At 38.6% G+C, this 20,393-nt stretch overlaps 1 protein-coding gene across 7 annotated transcripts in view; it reads right to left on the bottom strand.

Annotated features, from left to right (window-relative positions):
- Window positions 1-20,393, bottom strand: part of FOXP1 (forkhead box P1) — a 477,086-nt gene that overhangs the window by 70,110 nt on the left and 386,583 nt on the right. For 6 of the 7 annotated variants that reach the window (XM_016141476.2, XM_016141480.2, XM_016141475.2 and 3 more), the window contains 4 exons: window positions 16,667-16,804; window positions 15,520-15,609; window positions 9,992-10,145; window positions 4,362-4,566 (listed from right to left, as the gene is read on the bottom strand). In XM_016141476.2, the coding sequence (XP_015996962.1) occupies window positions 4,362-4,566; window positions 9,992-10,145; window positions 15,520-15,609; window positions 16,667-16,804 (587 nt within the window). The remainder of the gene's footprint in view (window positions 1-4,361; window positions 4,567-9,991; window positions 10,146-15,519; window positions 15,610-16,666; window positions 16,805-20,393) is intronic. The other variant, XM_016141479.2, reaches the window with a different exon arrangement.

The raw sequence follows: 20,393 nt of genomic DNA, 5'->3' as shown, positions 1-20,393 counted from the left end.
ACAGCATGTTCCGGTACAAAACAACATGAAATTAAACCAAGCACAGAGAAAATGATGCAATCAAGAGACATGGTAAGCATGAGATGTGCGAGGATGCTGCAGTGTAACGTGGCCTGTTTTACCGCAAACTTTTTTTCTTTAATGAGTAGAAAGAATACATTTTAATTTGGTGATGAAAAGTATAGTAAATGCATAAATCAGTAATGCAGTCATTTATTATCACGTATTATGTACTATATTTAATTGTATGTGCTACACTTTTGTATGACTGGCAGCGCAGGTTTGTTTACACCAGCATCACCACAAACAAGTGAGCAATGCATTGTGCTATGATACTGAGATGTCACTAGGTGATAGTTCCTCAGCTCCATTAAAATTTTATGGGGCCACTGTCCTATGTTCAGTCCAGCATTGACCAAAACATCATTATGGGTGTATGACTGTATTCACTTCTAATCTGAATGGAGATTTTAAGTGCTGTTTTATAAATTAAAAGAGAGACTTGAATTAGGATCTGGGATATGCCACTAACCAGTTCTGTGGCCCTAGGTCAGTTATTTAATCTCTATTACTCAATTTCCTCACCTGTAAAATGGGTATAATAATCCCTACTGCTTCCCAGAAGTCATGTGGACAGAATGAGACATCACTCCCGAAGGCGAGAGAAAGAACTGATTAAATGTGAGCTCCCTTCCTTTTCCCTAGTGCGCCGTGACATAATGTGATATTTAGTACTTTAACTCAAGCAATTATTTAAATAGTAATTACTATTTGTATTTACATAGCTGCTTTGATCCAAGAAGCTCAAAGGGCTTTAATAAATTTAGCATTTTAATAAATGTTTCATTTGCATTCCATTGATTTTATTTACCCACACCAAAACTTAGAATTTCCTAAAGCAAGAGAGTCAGACAAGCTAAAAAAAAGAAAAAAAAAAAACAAGATAATATCTTTATGTTTACTAGTATCCCAGGTTTGAGTTTTGTCTATTTACCTAAAGAAGTCATGACTCCCTGGTCCTGTGGAATAAAATGACAGTAGAGGTGTGAATGTGCCTGTTTCCTCTTTCAGCTCCCTTCAGCTTCTGAAATTCCTCCCCAATACACTTCTCTCAGGCACTGTCAACCAAGGTATGCCAATGAATTTATATATAATCAGCACAATAAACATTATTAAATTGTTGGAAGAGAATCAAAGCAGGAAGCTCAGTGCCAGTACTGAATTCTAATGATGCTGAATGTCTGTGATTGCACAGGGACAGGCTCTTAACAAGCCTTGATTTGAGCGCTGGTTATCGCCTCACAAATCATGGGCCACTCCTCCCATAATAGTGCTGAATACTGATAAATGTGCGTACCCTGCGCAAAAGGGAAGTGGGTTTCTATTGGCAATCTTTATAAAAGTGCATTTTTTCCCTTCTCTACACTCAAGGGTTTACCCTGAATGATTTAATTATAATTTTCCTTGTGTAAGACAAATTAAAGAGGAAAGTAGGAGTGTCGTGCCAAACGCATTATTTATCTCCTTAACAGATTGCAACTCACCAAACCCCAGAGCTGGTGCTGCAGCGGCTGCTCACAGAAGCCCGCAAACTGCATGGGGTTAAGAGCAGGGAGAGGGGTTCCCCAAAAGGCAGGGAAACATGCAGCCCAGGTGAGATTATTAGACATCTCACTGCGTTAAAAACAAAAACTCTGACAATACTGCCTTTTCCAACAAATTTTCACTCCCAAATCCTTTCAGAAAGAATTCTTAACCTAAGATTAGAGCTTGAGGGGCTAGAGTATTATTCAGTGTGGCAGGGGCTCTGGCTTGTCCAGATACTGCTCCAGGAAAATGGAGGGGAAAAGAATATTACACTGAAAGCAAGGGAGAGCTTGGGAAGATAGACATTTCACAAACGCATTGGTGAGCATGGGATGAACCTTTTCTAAAGGACTCCTAAGACAAATGACAACTCAGGGTATAAGTGAGAACATATTTTTGCAGTGATAGCTTTTCTGATCATTTTCCACTATTCAAACAGGCTAGCACACATGATTTTAAAATTAACCATTAGAAGGTAAAACCGCATAACATTCGTTATAAGTACCTATATGTACACAATGATTGATTTTTTAGTTTATAACTATTGAATTATCTTCAACCTAAGGTGCTCATTTGTCTTATTTGCTACATTCAGTTAACATGTGCTAACCAGAATTTTCTTGTAATCCAGCCACATCTAGGAACCTACCGGGTAATATACACTGAGATCCAAGAGATGAACTAGTGGCATATAATTTCATAGTTGTTTCTTCATTGCATGTACAGTTAGAAAATTCAGCCTGCTTTTACATCCAGATTAAGGCCCAGTAAAACCTAGATTCTTTTCTGATGCATATTCTAATTTTGGCATGTAGTATAATGAAGGTTATGCAGACAAATAAGGACCACACACACACACACACACACACACACAATCGAATAAACTCATTCTCCTGGATTCAGACTGTCCCTTAGATCCATTTACTTTCAAATGCGCTTTAATACATGAAAAGGGCTATTCTTCTCCCACTTGCCTCACTGCTAATCTATCACCTGACTGCAGATATATAACCTTTTAGAATGAAACTGAGCACAGTGCATCTAAACAAGAAGAGTTTCTGTGTCACAGGAAATCTGTGCAGGCTCCACAACGTCCGACAAGATTGCAACAAATACCTTAAGTGCATCAGTCGGCATTTTTCAGTGTATGGGCCTCCTGCTCTGCCTATGGATAAAGATGTAATTCAATCACTTTGCAGTAAATGGACAGCATCAACCTGAGGACACCAAAAGCAAGTACAGCAAAGGACAACAACCTAGAACCTTTAAAGCGATCTAAGGTTTAGTATTTTTTTTTTTAAATTGCAAAGACATTGTAAGACATTATAAAGCAAGAGCTAAGACTGACTTCCAGACACACCAATCTATCTTAACTGGAAACAAAAGAAGCCACATTTGGTCTGATGGTTCCAAACTGATTCTTACTGTCCATCATTCTATTCTTCAAGCTCTTCTAAACCAGTAAGTTTAAAACAGAAACTCCAAACTAATCTTAAAGAGAAAGTTCTAAGTTTTGGTTAAAACATATATAAACTTCATTTCTAGGAATCTCTCATGAGTTTTATGCTTGAATGTGACATACACACACACGCACGCACACACACACACACACATTCAGATGTTTTTTGTGATTACTAAAGTCTAAATGGATAAAATGTTGCTGGCATAAAGATACAAATCTAATTTAACCAGTGGGCTTCCTAATGTTCGTTATTTCAAGAAGTATATGAAATTATATTTGTGATTGCTTAAGTGAAAAACAGAATTAAGAAACATTCACTAAGTCACTTTTATTTAAAATTAAGTATAAGATTTGTTTTTCCTGATGGAAATGACAAGACTATCACATATTGCTTTTAAGGTTTCGGCTTTCTGTGGAAGCTCTGTACTATTAAATATATAGGCACAATTTAAAAATAGTAAAGTGAAAATGTTTTTAATTTTAGGAACATTGTGTATATATTCTACTTTTGGAAAGCATCAACAGTAGTATTAATGTTTCTGGGTGCTGAGATACAATAACATGGATTAACAATGTCTTTTTCTTATAACTGTAGGCTCACATGGCATATTCTGGATCTCTAAAACAACTTTAGCTTTAACAACCAAGTGAAGCTCAGGGAAATTTAAAAATATAAAGTCTTAACTTCCAAATAGGAATATGACAACTGAGACAATGCTACAATATAGTCCATGATCAAGAGAAAGTGCACTGTGTATGTTTGTGTGTGTACATGCACGAATCCCTTCCGTCTCTCTATTCTTCAAACCTTTCTGAAGGTTTACTATTAAAAAGGCCATGTGCTTTGGGGACACAAGGACACAAAGATGGGCTCCCTGCCATCAAGGAGGGCAGTGCGGAGTAATATAAGTTTTATTTTTTCTCAAACTACGAATCGAAATCGCCCACAGCAGACACTGCTATTCCCTTAGAAGACATTTAGAGCCAAGGAAATCAGCTTGGACGGAGTGAGTACTTGGCAGAAAGGGTAAGCCAGGAAGGCTTGAAATCCAACCCACCCAGTGAGAAACTAAAAGACACTGCCTGGGTTCCTAAGTTTAGGTTAGATCGAGATAAGTGCTAATTCCATGTTGAAAAGGTGAAAATAATTAGATGCTTCACACCGAAACAATACTGAATACATTCTTAAGTAATTATATGCACATGCAAGTCACACAGATCCAATTAGGGAGCACAGAGATATGGCGAGGCCTGGCCACCCACCCCGCCATGTTAAAGACAGTTTGGACACAGCTCGGTGGCTCATTCCTACCTTTCCCTTTTGGGGGTGTGGACTGAGAGCTGTCCATTGGTAGAGGCATGTGGGTTCATTATTAAGGAGGTCTTGGAAGGGGCAGAGGAAGAGACACATGTTGTGGTCAGATCCAAACTGCTGTGATTGTTGCCTGTGGTTTCTTCTGCTGTATGAGCACTTGTCACTTCTTTCCAGAGCTGCTGCAGTTCTGTTGGAATCATGCCTGAAACAAACAAATTGGATAATTAAATCAATTAACAGCTAATTCCGTCCTCTTCAAACAGTAATTAAATCAAAGAGTCAGTAAACAAAGCCTAGTATTAGGGTTTTTTTCCCCCCCCTTTGGTATGTGTAGTTTTTTCCCCTCCCAACTAAAGGAAATACGGTAGTAACAAGCATGTCTTCCCCCTGAGCAGCCGAGGTGAAGTGCCCTCATCATATATAAAAGGCATCCGTGAAAAGAAATCGAAACACAGCTACTTTGCAAAGACATTATGTCTCCATCCAAACTGTTGTTTCTATATATTTTTTTTGGGGGGGGGGGGAGAAAAAAAGGTAGATAGATGATATCATATTTTTAGACATAAAGAAGGGCTCAAAATAAATTTGTTCAACTATATTATTATGACAACATGAATCATGAAATGAATAATTTTTGTGCTTAAGTCTTAAATGATGATAAATAGCTTTGTTATTAAATATAGTTTTTATTAATCACTTTTAGACATAAATTATGAATTCATATCGTCTTCCTGAAATGCTTTTCAACTTTTAACAGTCAAATTGATTATACTATGATTATTTCATTAACACACCTATCTTCCTCATTAATTTTGGTTTCCAGTACCACATGCTTAATTGATGGATGTGTCTACTGAAAAACTGTGTAACTTTTTATACAAGTAACACTATTATTACTGTCATTTCTTAGATCAATGCTAATGAACCATTGCAGAGTAAAATGAAAATGCAAAATAAAGTTGGAGTAATAAAGTTCTCTTCGTTTTTAAGGAGGTCAAAATGGACATGGGTCTTAAGTACTAAGTGTTGTATTTTTCCCAAGAAGAGATATATTCAGTATGTCGATCTTACTACTGTGGGCTCACAGCCTTTATTCTGGTGACATGCCTCGACAGCCCAGGATTTCCAAATTCTATCTCAACACATATTCCAGTGCATACATGCACAGAAAAAATATTCTAAATGACAACGAACGACAGGCACAGTTTCCTCTAAAAGGATACCTGAAAGAAATCATGAACTCTGTATATCATAAGGCAATTCTACATTAGACCTGGACGTCTGGATTGCAGTTCATTGTTTCAATCAACTGTAACATAGCTGTCCTAGAGAGCCTGTCATTTTCTGAGTATACAGCAGCAACTGAAACAGGCATGTTTCTTACCAAATCTAAGGTATCAAATTAAAAAAGAAGGCTGTGTGCATTATATTCATTTGAAACACATAATAAAAAATGCCAAGGTCTAAATTTAATTTATTTTTGTCATTTAGAATACAATGGATAGATAATCATCTCAACGTGATCAGCCAAACATCTTTACTTTGCTAAACTGTTAAAGATTTTAATTATGCTAGCATTGGAGAGCACTGGTCTAATGAGGCGGTGGACTCCAGAGAATCCGAGTGGTTAAGAACTGTGAAATGAGTCTGATAGGATTTTTTTATATTCACCGTGGATCGTTTGCATATCAAAGAGGAGTAAATTATTGCACAGCAGACCAATAACCTTCTCCGCCTTTCTGAGAGGAGCGTTAACAAAAACAGTTGGTCTTTCCTAACGGTTCTCCACGAAAATGTTCAAATGCTCAAGTATTTGCAATTAATATATATTATAAAAGAGGTTTCAAATGATACATTAAGTGGTCAGATATTCTTAGAATGCATCCTCGACAGCCAAGTCGTTTTTCTTTTTCCTTCATAAAAATCAAATGCCAATTATATTTTGATGAATTTTGTCCCAAATGAGCATTTAGTTATTAAGCATATTCAATTATTACTTGTCCCTTGAAATTAAACCTTGGAGGCAAATTAAACAAAGGGAAAGGTCACTACAGAATCCTGTGTCCGGTTTTACTGCGATTGGGCTATTATTTTCTAACACCTTGCAAAGTGACATGTGGATGTTTGTGTAGCTAACAGGCCTGCCACGATGCCCGATGCCCGCACACCAACAATTACCTGTGAATACGGCTGACCCTCAGACAGCTGTTTACTCAATTGACACAATAGTGAATGGGCTTGTCTATTGATGATAGCATATTGATATAAAGCCACACAAGTCAACACCTATTTTTATTTTCTAGGGAGTAAATACACTTGAAAAGGACAAGCCACCTATTTTTCAGCGTAAACTAACTGATTTCATGGGAGGTGGGGAGATGGAGGAATGTGGTTCTAACAACTGTGTTAACACTTTCCCTGGGAGAAAAAGCAGAACTTTGAATATTTTAAAGGTAAACTGTGTATCCAGCAAATAAAGACAGAGACAGATGTCTAATTACACTTGTTACACTTGCAGAATACATTCACTGTTACTCTACTCTCCTTTTATTCCAGTGAGTTAGCCAATCAGTTTCATCGTCTACAGGAAGAAATGATAAATAAAATAGTAACCCACTGACTGACAAGAGGTAAACTTCTGGGTCAAATTTCAATGTGATAATTATGTTTAAGAATACTCTCATTCAACTCAGAAGGCAGCAGTCGAATCAGTCTCCTCTGTCACTGCAACACCTTGTTGGTGATCTTAAACTGTTAGTCCCATAACTAATACTATCTACCAAAGGATGCTGTTATTTGACAGCCAAGATCTCATGATAGAATTAAGACAGATAAAAGGTAAGCGAGCCACGGAAGGGATATCAGACTGAAGGAATATCAAATATCCAGAAAGCACACGTTTTTTCCAAAAGTGTAGACAGGAATAATGTACCGAGTTAAACAAATCCACTACCAGGTACAGAACTGAGCATGGAACTTTCTCCTATCTATAGTTTACACTTACAAAGTAAAAGGTAAAAATGATATTGCAAGTAAATTTCTATTATGATATCACAGGTGCTGGAAAGGATCGGATGATTAAAGAAAGCGAAGTGAAAAAGATATGGTAATTATGTAAAACAGAAAAGGATCGACAATAACCTTACAAACAACAAAAATACACCTCCATTTTATAACCTTCAGGGAAAAAAAGGGCCCTCAAAATATTACTCTCTATTCCTATACTTTGATATTTACATACATCTTTTTAAGGTAACTTAACCAAGGCCATGAGCAGGTATGTAAAAATTCTTGATGATTGTATCATGAAGTGGGCATTACTAGCATTTTTAACACACAAACCTTGAGCCTTACTACTTTTTTTTTTTTTTTCCAGGATAACTGGCTAGTTCATTATAAAAGAAAATGCAGACACAGGTTTAAAAAATGTATGTTGTGGGGACAGTTGACAGATTACTGTTCATGGAACTCAATTTTATAACCCCAGGTATGACTGGCTCAAAGACAACAGAGTTGATCAACCTTTTTCTGTCCTTGTACATCGGTACCCAGGTGACCATGTTCAAGCAAGCAGAAAGTTGATTTAAACCTCATAATGACATCAGTTTTAAGCCATCATCTCGCTGATAAAAAAAAAAAAAATTGTGTTGTAGTCCAACATGACTGAATTCTCAAGCCACTTTGGATGAGGTGGGAGGGGAGACAAAACCAACCTGATTCCACAAAAGATGGCAATGACACACCGGTAGTTCATATCACTCCAAGAACTCGACTCCAGAAATATATATATTTATGTTTATGTATCTGGGGCACACATAAAGGTACCCTTTAGATTTTAAATGTGCATCTTCCTAATGTTGCGGGGACTAATAGTCATAGCACACTGCTAAGCATATCAATCAATGTCGTGGCTAGTGAATTACCTACCAGTGTCTCTGATATGTTACCGCAGAGATTACACTTCATGCATCACCACATTCATTTCTTTCACATTACACATGAGCTTGTCTTGTCACTGCCCAATTGCCCTCTTTTGGACAGCTTAACTGATGTACTACAACAATGAACCTTACTGAGCCAACTTAATAGTACAGGAGCAGTGGGAAAAGATGAGAGGTTGAAGCCTGAGTCCAGTGGGTGTGTCAGAACAGCCTGCAGTTTCTAACAATAAATCCGAAGGTGTAATTAATACATGTCGTAACATTTTGCAGGTACAAAACTGCATTAGCTGATGTGCCCTGTCCTTTCCCCTGGTATTGCTCAGTGACCAAATTTTCTATTTTGACAGCAATGGAGATGCTGATTATGTGTGAAGAAGCTGAGTAGCAAGGGCAGAAATGGGAGGAGGGGCAAGAGGGAAGTTAGAGGGAAAAGCCCTGGTCTCAACATTAAAAACATAGACAAAAACAAACAAACAAAACCCCAGAAGGGACAGAAATTGGGTGTGGTTGACTCAAGGGAGAAGATTCAAATGTAGACATGCCTCAGTGGCTCCACCTGACAGCAAAAGTTACTGAACAAATGACCGTGCCTTATGTACCATGAAGGGTCAAGGAGATTCCACATTTTCAACCCTCTTCAGAAGGCAAGTATCCAAGACACCAAAGGCTTCAGCTACCAGCCTTCGAGAAACATGTACACATATATCCAAATGAATTAGAACTGAAAGGACTGGGGGCCTGGAGGAGACAATGAAATCTGCTGTAGCATGTTTAAGATGGGGAAACTGTATTTCAAAACGGCATGACACTTTCTTCTTTCCTTCCTTTCTCTTTTCTGGTTCTGAATAATCCATTTGCATTTACATTATGCGTGTGAAAGTTCAAGTTGCTTAAACCAAGAAGATGTCCCCAAAACAGTTATCGGGCGCTCATTTGTTTCTAAAGTCCAACACCAATTGGAATAACATATCAATGGCTTTTCAAAAGAAAATTTTAAATCCACAAAAACTTGTTATTTTACAAAGGACCCCAGTTTTTGAAGAGCTAGAGATGAAATGCTGCCTGTTCTGATGAGAGTAGAACTAACCTGCTCAAAAATCAACAGTCCAATGAAGGTAAAAAAGAAAGAAAAAAGAGAGAAAATCCAACTAAAAACGACTTTGGTTTTTCTAAGAGAAAGAATTTAATTTAATCGTTTACAGAAAAATAAACCTGAGTTTATCCCTAGCTGTTAAAAAGTGACATATATAAATATTACTAAGATTTAAAATGGAAGTTACATGATATAAAATATAGCTTAAGATGACAAAAAAAAAAAAAACCCCTTCAGGAAAATTGATCTGTGATTCCAAAGGCTGAAAACACTAGAAGATCTGATTAAAATGCTCAATACATCAAAGTACCACTGCTTTCTCTTACTCTAACACTGTGCAACAGTGGCTCGCACTGCTGCTGCTAAGACTTCAGGCCACCCTACGTCTTCATTTGGGCATCAGCAAGAACTTCAGCTTCTACTAAGGTCCATCATTACTACCTCATCTAGCTTTTTTTCTAAGTTTGCACGTGCATGTTTTAAGATGGTCAATCTCTTTAATGATGAGCTGGAATATAGCACAAGACACCCCACCACCTCTGCCCCACAATTTCCACAGAGTGAGTGGTGTCTTCTGAATAATCAACACTTACCTTGAGCAAGGGGCTGGAGGGGAAGGGCGGGCTGCCCAGGCTGAATTGTGAGAAGGCCTTGGCGCTGCAAAGACAGGAGGTGCTGCTGCTGTAACTGCTGCATCTGTAAAAGCTGCTGTTGAAAAGCCAACTGCTGGGTAGCCACCTGCTGTTGCTGTAAGAGATCAGGAAGAAAAAAAAATGAGATGGCCGTGTCTCAAGGAAGGTGAAACTATGGACGTTTGAAAACGCACCGTCATCGTCGAACACTGAGAATGGTCACTAGAGTTGAGGGGAGGGCTCAGTGTCAAGGCTGGTGTGACAGGGACAGAGCACATCACCTCTGAAAGAGGTGAGCGGGTGGAAGCTGTACCTCTTCCGCTGCCTGCTCCCACAGAAAAACAACGTGTCAATCAAGGCAGCTTCTCCTACAGTTCGAATTTTTCTCCTACAGGCCTGAGTTTTTGTAGTCAAGATGTGAACTTTCTAGACTTTGAAAATTTTAATTATACACACTAGAAAGAAGACAGCAGTACTCTAGTCTGGAGGGGTTTGAACTCTGAACTTTTGAGGTGTGAAAGAACAAGTTTCCTTCCTCCCGCCTGCACCCGGAGAAGCTTTTAACTACTCTGTTTATCACTTCTGACATAAATAAATGAGAAAAAATCAGACCTTTGAAGAAGAAAAACTTCATCTAATATTGTTAATTAGCCATGACAAACGATGAAATAACATTGTAAATCTTTCATAGAAACAGCCACTAGGTTTTAATTACACACATTCATAATTTAGCAAACAACATCATACTCAACGGTGAGTGTTTAATAAGGACACTTTAAGCTTCAGATACCTTAACTTGGCTTGAGTTTCAGAAACCCTCAGGTCTGCTTGCTAGTCCTCCTTCCCCACTGGCTTTGTTCTTGAAAAGAAGGGGCTTTACAATTTGATAAATATCTTTTTTGTTGATTGGACAATGACAAGAGGAAAACTTTTGTTGTGTAAAACATCAATACATCATTCCAGTGTTTAGCAGACCTTGCTCCAGCCAAAAAAATTAATGTAGATTTCCTCAGTAATTATCTGAGTGATAGAAAGATAATACAGTGCAGTAGTACAATAAATAGAAGGAAATTATCTAATATCCTTAATCTGCTAGGAATCAAATCGAGGTGGAGGTCTTAGCTACATCATGGCTAACAATTATGAAAGAAAAATTAACCCTTCCCAAACTACAGTAAAAAAAAAAAAGAAAAGAAAAAGAGGCTCTTTTAGAAAAAAACAAGATGTTTACCTAATTCTGAGTATTATTCAAAACATCAGAGAGACTTTAGCAACTAAAAAGACTACACCCTTTCAGAGCTCCTAATAACTGTACTTTACAAACAACTGCATTTACTTAACCCAACACATGACCTTGATCTGATACATCCATAAAATGGTATGTGGATCAAGACCTTCTGATGTGAAGTTCAAAGGAAGAGAAAAATGGTGGTTTCCTTTCTGTCTCTATGTAGTTTATTTTACAGTAAAAACCATCATTCTCATATTAGCAACCAATTTCAGACTTACTACCATGCCACTGAGAAAGTTAATTGAGTTTCACTCCAAAAAACAAATTCTATACCACTAACAACAAAAATTTAAATAAATTTAAATGAAAAGCCAGTGTTTTCATTTTAAGAACAGCATGCATAAAATGATCCAATTGTTTTCACCCCTTTCCAAGTTATCACATTAATGTAAAACCCAATGATAGTTATATTCATGTCAAAATGATTTTTCACTTCTTCAGCAGATATTAATTCACAACACTTTTTTTTTTTTAAAAAAAGAGGGGAGAAAGAGGTAAAACAACACTGATGCAATAAAAAAAAATCAGAGAATTAGCTATTCTTGAAGAAAATAATGGCGGGGGGAGTGCTGAAGTTTAGGGAGAGTGTTTCCTGTCTTACTGTAAATGAAATGTTTGAAATTTTGTATTTATATAAAATGACTGATGGTTTTTCTGTTGTCTCTGTGGCCATCCCTAGGAAAAGCTCATGAAAGCTGTCCACGTTTGAAAGGCCAGGATATAAAAGTATACAAGGTCCATTGTCCAAAGAAAGAATTTAAAAGCAACACTGGTTGCCAAACTGCTCCCCACCCAGTTACCAAACACAGGATACGAGCCCATTTGTTTACTTCTCACAATTGAATGCATACAAAAAAGGTCTCCATGCAGTCCCCTCGACAGGTCAGTAGTCAGTGTTAAAATGCTCAAATGCCCTGATAAACCTTGCATTTCGGATCCCCTCCCTGGAGCTGCAGTCAAAGGTCTGTTTTCCTTTCTTTGGCTCCTCCCTACTGCCTAACATAAACTGTCATAACTGCCTGGGACAAACGGCCCTTTTAAAACAATCAACTTTGCCTACCTCCCCCACACAGGATGGGATCTTTTTTTGTGGCCTGACTTACTATTAATTCTGCCTTCTATTTTCCACACCCATTCTGTCAACCGTTAAAGAGTAGTCACTTAAAGAGCGAACTATTTGGGGCCTACAGAATATCTTCTAAGGAAGGTCTCAGTCTAACTCAATGTGGAGCCCAACTTTCTCAGGGAAACACCTTTGAGGCAACTTTAGGAGAAAAAGCGAGTAAAGGTTCATTGTTCTGGCCAAGGTTCAAGTGTATTACTGCAGTGGTAATCCAAAAGGGGACAAGGCGGGGGGGGGGGACCTGACAATTCAAAATTATGAGCCCCTAATGACTGAGGATTCAGTAAATTAATATACTTGTTCCATCTGTCAACATCCAAGTTCAAACCTTGTTAGAGTCATAACCACCAGTCTGCATCATGAAATTGCAACCATGTGACTCTGTTTCATTGTAGCACAAAAGGACCACCACCTGCATGATAATTTCAGGAGATTATGCTTCACTTCAAGAAAATAAGGATCTCTTAATCACTGTTACAACAGGTCTTGGCCAAATCCACTGGCACCGGTGAACATGTCGTGGAATTCGAAACCTGCCCTTACGTCTGCCTTCCCTCAGGATGCTGAGGCAACATAGCCCCTGTATCACTTTTGCCTTTGAAATGGATGACTAAGTGTGACCACAGCAAAGCCCGTGTCCTGGAGATGTCAAGACGGTACTGCAACGTCTCACCTTCTCCTTGTTTAGACACAAAGTACTCCCTCTTCTCCCTCACATCCCTTCCCAGACTCAGACACCACCAGCATCTGTGCATGCCTAGATGCCCCCTTTCTGACAGCAGCAATTTGGGAGAGTTAACTTTTATCCTTCCTTCTGCTGTGTAACTTTCCCTTTCACATTTCTTTATCTGCCCTCTGAGCGCATCTGAACTTTCATGTTCTCCCAGCATGCAGACGTGCATTCCAAACTATGTCTAACAGACCAAATAAGAGGTTAATAAGAAGTGGCAACAGAAAGGGAAAACACAATCCCTGGTAACTGATAAGAATGACAGTGGCAGCCCTTTTTTGTTTGTCTTCAAATATAGAGTTAAAGATCTTTAAAAAACTAAATTTTGATGCCTTTGAAAAGAAAGAAGCACAAAATAACAACAGGGGGTTATTGCCTGTGAGCCACAGGGGAGAAACTCCATAATTCTTATTCTCCCTTTTGAAGGCTGTTAGAAATCTGATTCAAAAAAGCAACAGCAGAAGGGGAAACCTCTTGAGGCTGTAACCATTTCCTGTGATCATGCATAATGTGCTTCAAAAGTGGGTTTTTACCAATTCTGTTGATCAATTGCACCTCCTTCATATCCCTTCTTTTTTCTGCTGTGTTTACATCTGATGTGACTCAATGACAAGCACTGTCTGAGACTGTGAAACAGGCCTGTCATGTTGATTTATGGGCGCATCAAACCACAACTTGTCCAAACTGAAGCTCGCAGTTCATTAATTAGAGAGTTGTGACTTTGAAGTCAGCTTTCAGACTGTGGTTTTTAACATTTGGCTTAATTTATATGCTCTTGAATGTGGATCTCTAAGGAAAAAACTGAAATTCCCTTCTTGTCTTTGAACTTCTTTTGACCGCACAATAATCATTTCTTTGTCCAGAGTGATGCCTGCAATCCCAGAGTCATTAACGCGCATTGAACTGCCACTGATGAGTAAGCCCTACTGAATTAGAAAAACAGCCAGCAAAACAAAGCTGAGAGCCTTCTGCACAGTGATATCTCACAATTACATGCCTTCCCTCCCTGTGCCATTTCCATTTTAATTACTGTTAGTCCTTTAGATTTACATTTTAGACACTTTTTAATCTGTTCCTTTTTTATTATAACAGCACCCAGTAGCGCGCCACTGTACTTAGGTTGTGTCAGCATTTTCATTAAAACACCTCCTCCCCTTTACAAGCCCCCCTTCCCTCAACTGCCCCTACTCTACAGGGGTTTATATCCAGGCTGCTAAACAGGACTCCAGGGTGAAAACTTGGCAGGGCATGGAAAATGTACCCAATTTGTGTTGAGGGCGGAGCCGACAAAGGGAGAACGTCTGGGTCATTCCCAGTGTGTAAAACTGGTGCTTCCTGGCCTCTAATCTCACGTGAAGGACGCGGATGTGGAGGGTGACCTGAGAAGACGTTCTGCCAACTAAGGAAAGTGGCCACCTGTGTGTGTAGGGCCAGTGACGAAGACGTTAAATTGAACTGTGAGCTGTTCATCGAACTTTAAATTCTGGCACTCCAAGAACACTTAAACACAAAGAATTTCAGTCACTGTAAAAATATGAGGAATTAACATCGGATGACTTTGGAACGGGTAGAAAGATGTCACGATAATACATATATGCACAAAGATACTCCCTCAAAATGACTGAGTCTCACCCACACAGAACTGCACAGAAGGTGAGACAGAACTCCCCCTGGGAAAGACTTACCACTTAGGGAGCTAATACTGTCCCCTAACTGGGTGGGGTGGCACATGCAGTAACTATGTGCACCTACAAACTATTGTGCACATAGAAGCTACTATACTATACTATTTTTTTTTTTGGTCAGGGAAACACAAATAAGTGAAGCTGGAGACTTTTCTAGTCTTAACTCATGCCATCACATACATGCCTTTAGCAGTTATGATATGTACAGCTTGCAGAAAGAAGTTCAACGGAGATGGGAGTATTTAATCTTGCTCTAACTTTATTTGTCCAACCTCACCACAGGTTAATTCTTCCAAAGGAAAAGGCCATCGCCACACACCCAAGCTCTCTGAGCTGGAAAAAATAATCGCATTTTACTGAAAGCACTTCACTTCCTCCAGGTACATCTTGCAAAAGGAGCCCTGAAGGTTCTGACCACGATCCCCCTTCCCAGTGCTCACACGAGGTACACCTGCAGTGGTGTTATAAAATATGTGCCAGCAAACAAATGGAACCCAGAAAAATCCGAGCGAAAACAGGACAATAACTCTAGTCTGAAAGCTGAGAACCGATAGAGTCAGCTCAGTTGTGCGATCATTTAAAAGATGAATGACAGTTTAATAGCCACTAGATAGTCCTCCGGGATCTGTGGTTTGAAAGTAAAATATGTATTGTCGGTACCTCTTTAGGCTGTTTTCCAGCATGTTGTTGTTGTAAAAGTTGAAGCTGCAACTGTTCCTGTTGTTTTTTATAAAACTCTTGAAGCTGCTGCTACAAAGAAAAGAGAGGATGGTAAGTGACATTGGGTAGTGCCAATCCACTGCTCCTTTCGGTGCCACACAAAACTGTGATTTGAAAAACAGCATCCTTTTATCTGCAATGGCCTGACCTTTAGTTCCAAATTCGACAATAAATTTCAGTGCACACTGACTATTCTTGGCATTATTGTTTGAAAAGTAATCCCCAAAATGAACTGATGAAAAACATACCATTTTCTACACAAACTAATTAAAATAAGGCAAGGGATGACCTTTGATTGTACAACAAAGTCAAAATGCCCTTGCTGAGTGAGTCTGGTGAATCTCTACTGAGAAACATGCACATGCTTTCTAAATGACAGGGTTGGGCAGAACTGAGGGTTGTTTAGCGTATGTATCAACAGCGTGGGTAGCCAGCCTCCTCTGCATCCTGTCCCCACCACCTCACCCCAGAAACTCCTGTCACTGTGGTACTGAATCTCATCTTTTCCACTCAGGTGTCCATGAAGCCCGAAGATCAGGACCCCATGGCATGACGGCTGCCAGAAGTCCATTTCGGCATTAGCATATGTGAAAGAAATAAAATCAACTCTGTGCCTTAGAATCCACCAAGTACCCAAATTTTTTTTTTTATTTTTTTAAATAAAAATTCTGTAAGCTTCTGAGTTGAAATGGGGACCTCAAGAGCTGTCTGTCACATTTAAACCTGCTCCCAATGTGCTCCCCATTTTGCTTTGATTCACACAATTCAGAAGCCTCTGGCCTTATAAAATAAAGGTATAAAGCCACATAAGCTTAAAAGATCTTGTTTCTACCAAGTCTAATTATAGCCCTAATCTTAGTCCATTGGGTTCTCCAGGCCCAAACCCTCCTTGCTTTGGCAGGGTCTTTTCTCTTTCTGGGATGCAAATGCAACAGACTCTTCAGGGACAGATCTGTGCCCGGCCTCACCCACACTGCTCTGCTTATTCTTCAAAAGGAAAAGTTGCTGCTCAGGTGCAGGGAATTTTGAATAGAGTGATGGGCCCTGGGTTGTGCAGCTCACTGGAGGAGGAGGAACAATGACCTACCTGCTGAAGCATGAGGGCCTGCTGCTGCTGGAGGAGAACCTGGAGCTGCTGAGGGCTCAGCACTTGTTGCTGGAGGATCTGCTGCATTTGCTGGGGAGTGATAACTTGAGGTGTCATCATAGCCACTGACACGGGAACCTAGAACATTAATGAAGGGTAAGTTAGAAGCCAGGAAATCGCACACACACAGCCTTCCAGGTTCAGCAACTGGGTTCAGCAACTGACTGTCATCGGCCTGCTTCAAGAATGGACCAATTTCCCATGCACAATGCATTTATCCAGAGGGAATGCAGCAACAAATCCCATTTAATTTATTATGAAGTTTATTTTAAGTGAAGAAAAAAGAAAACCTTGCAGCATTGACAGGTGTTTTTCAAACACACAAGGACTAAAGGCGTAATAAATGCTATCTGGAGTTAGGTTAGAATGATCTCAATTTCTTATTAAGAATGAATTTTCAGTCACAACAAACTGTAGGGAGTTAATGCAAACTTGAAATTTGGTTTAGAGAAGTAGACAAATGGGAACCAATACCTTTGCAGCTGAAGCTAATATGATCCACTTCCTCTGTGGACTGTGATTTTAAGAACAATCAGGAACGCTTAATCTTGTGGATAACTAAACCTTGGACGCACCTTCCGAACTTAAACACAAACCCTTCCTGTGATGCCTTTTACCCTTCCTTATTCACCCAGCATACAGATGTCTCAATTCTTTCATATTATGTGTGATACCATTAAAAGCCGCTTTCCATGACATTTCAGTGACAAACAGCTCCAGTGATGAACTTGATAGCATTTCATATTTGCAACTGTTAACACATTTCTGCACGGGCATCTCTGCAAGGAACCTGCACACAGTATCTGAAAGGATGATGTCTTGTTCAGATAAAACACTGACATTAAAATGACAGGCTGTCTTGGCCAAGGTTACACAAATTGTATTCAAGCGGATACCTAATGACAATGCTATGAATTCTGCAAGCTTTCTAGAATGTAATTTAGCTATTCAAAATAATCACTGCACTTGTGTTTAATTTGCAGACTACATGAGAACCATTTTGTCAGTCCCCGTAATACAAGAAGACTATTTCATGAACCCCCCCCCCCCCACCAAATAAAAAGATAAGGAAAAAAATAAAACAATGAAAGAAAAGACAAAACCTGTATGTCTTCTAACAGTAATATTTAAGCATCTTACTTTTCTTTGGTTTCTAATCAAACATGTGACAGCAAGAAGCAAGAAGCAGTAAAGGATATACTTTGTTAAAAAGGATCTGCTGTCATCTCATGTATTACAATAAAAGGTAATAACATGTTTTGCACTTTGCCTGTGTGCCACTTAAAAAAAAATCCAGCAGACAATAGCTGATCAGAAGATAAAAGAATTTAAAAATCTTTCAGGGGAACAGTAAGCAAAAGCGAGAAATGCGGTATTAATTTTATGTAACATAATGTCTTAATATGCAGTTTATCTTGACTTTTTCACATGATTTGTCCTGTCATTTGCATAGCAAGCTCTCATTCCTAATTTCACAGTCATTATGCACTGATGTCTCGATTTCTCGGCATCACTAATTTTGATGAACTAAAAACGGTTCCTGAAGGTCAGATTCATGTACAGTGAACACCCTCTACTGTTGTCAGAGGCATGTTTTGTGTGGGGGAATGTTTACGTGCAAGTTTTTGCACTGTTTGGAAAACACTACCTAGAACACTAGAAAATTTCATTAACCCAACTCTGGAAGGTCATCAAGAAATTCTTTCTATTGCAGTGGCCTTTCAAGTGTAGATGTAGCTACACTGTAATTTAAAACAGATGGGACCAGCGGAATATTTTTATATGCAAACAGGGACAGATGTATATGAATAGATAAATCATCCTTTTAAAAAGATACTTTGTCACGTGAAATATCCCAATGGTTAGAACAGTGAACTAGGGCAAACACCAAGAAGACATTATCAAAACACCTAACCATTTATAAATTAATTTCAATTAGCCTACTTTGTCCTCATGTAGAAGAAATGTTTTAAATTTTTCAATATCTATTTGGGTGTCAATCACTATCTTTTGAGCTGCTAAAGCCAACATATCACAATAGAAGTTTACTTTTCCTTGAGTGTTGCATCATCATACAGGGAGGCTTGATTAAGCAAACAAAAGAACCATGTTTAAGGTTTCTTTTTTCCTCTGCGTTTCTTGGACTGTGTACAATATAAATATTCTTGAGCCAAATTTCTGATGGTGATGAACAGGAAAACAGACAGGAATAGGGCGGTGTACGATCTAAACTGGTGATGAACACGAAATTAACAGTGTAATAACAGAAATCATCATAGAAACAACCTCTTTGTAATTTTTAAAAGAACTATGAAAAGGTTATTCTAGGAAGGGGTACGAGAGAACTTTTAGGGAGTGATTGAAATGCCCTCTTATCTGGACTGGGGTGGTGGTCACACAGATGAATATAATTGCCAAAATTCTTCCAGCTATATACTTAAAAAGAATGCATTTTAATTGTATATACATGCTAATAAAATTAATTTTAAAAGTTTAAAAAAGAACTGACATATTTTTCAAACCCTTACATACAGCCAAGAGTTTAAGTCTCCTTTTACTCTAGTTATTTATTCAACTTTTGTAGAAAGGGTATAGAACATAAAAATGAGCTTAAGTCTCCCCCCTCTCCCCTGGCCTTTTTTTTTTTTTTTTTTTTTTGCCTTTGGACATTCTGATGGAGGTGCTGATGAGTTTTAAAACGCTTAAAGTAGCAGGCACAGCCAAAGGAAGGAAAGAGGCAAGAAGCCTGAGTAATCTTTCAGCCTGGTGATCAGTCTCTGAATAATCAGAAGTGGGCTATTATATCCTCATGGCCTTAACTTTGCTTTTACTATCTGAAACCACATTTTCACACCAGTTAGCTCTGAGCCTCCGAAGTAGACTTGAGCTGAATTTATAAATGTGATAAAACTGAGATTTCTCCAAAGTTTCTGCTCCAACGTGTCACGAACATAGGTTACAGAAAGCTTTAACAAACATAACCAAATGGACAGTAACCATTATGGGGTAGAAAATGGAAGGAAAAAAACAGAGCACAGTTTAAGGCTTTAAATAGTTAAGAATTATAGCCTACATATCCACTCCCTTAACGCCCAACGTCCAAGTTTTTCATGTAGCTAGCCCCTACTAATACTAGGAATCAAAGGGCACGCAGTACCAGCGAGAGGCTATTATAGCCCACACTTTATTGCCCATTACTACTGAGGTCATTAGCGGCAAGAGTGATTGTACCGGTCTTAACCTATTGATCACTGTAACTACTATCATTTAATCCTGTGTTGAATGTCTGGAAAGTGGCTAAAGGCACACAAGAGAGAGTACTTTAGCTTTAGCTTTGAGAAATATGGCCAAAGCTTAGAAATTACACTTTGATTCATAAAATCTAGTCAGTGGTTTAAATCAATAGTATTTAAAACAGTCATGTGAGTTTTTAACCACAGTACTCTAATATTTATGGGCTCCTCTTTGAGAGTATTCACTCATAACTAAACTTTTCCCCCTGATTCCATGCCATCTCCCTTACCCTCCCCTTGAAGAAAACACACACACACACACACACATTAGTTTCTGATGTTTTGTGTGCTACAGGGCTCACACCTTAAATTGGTGTTCAACTTAATTCTTGATTTCTTTCTCAAATGACAATTTAAATATAATGCAAAAAAAT

The sequence above is a fragment of the Rousettus aegyptiacus genome, unplaced genomic scaffold, assembly GCF_014176215.1.
Source record: "Rousettus aegyptiacus isolate mRouAeg1 unplaced genomic scaffold, mRouAeg1.p scaffold_m13_p_4, whole genome shotgun sequence".
NCBI classification, from domain to species: Eukaryota; Metazoa; Chordata; class Mammalia; order Chiroptera; family Pteropodidae; genus Rousettus; species Rousettus aegyptiacus.
The sequence above is the reverse complement of the archived record's forward strand: the minus strand, read 5'-3'. Positions and strand labels throughout refer to the sequence as shown.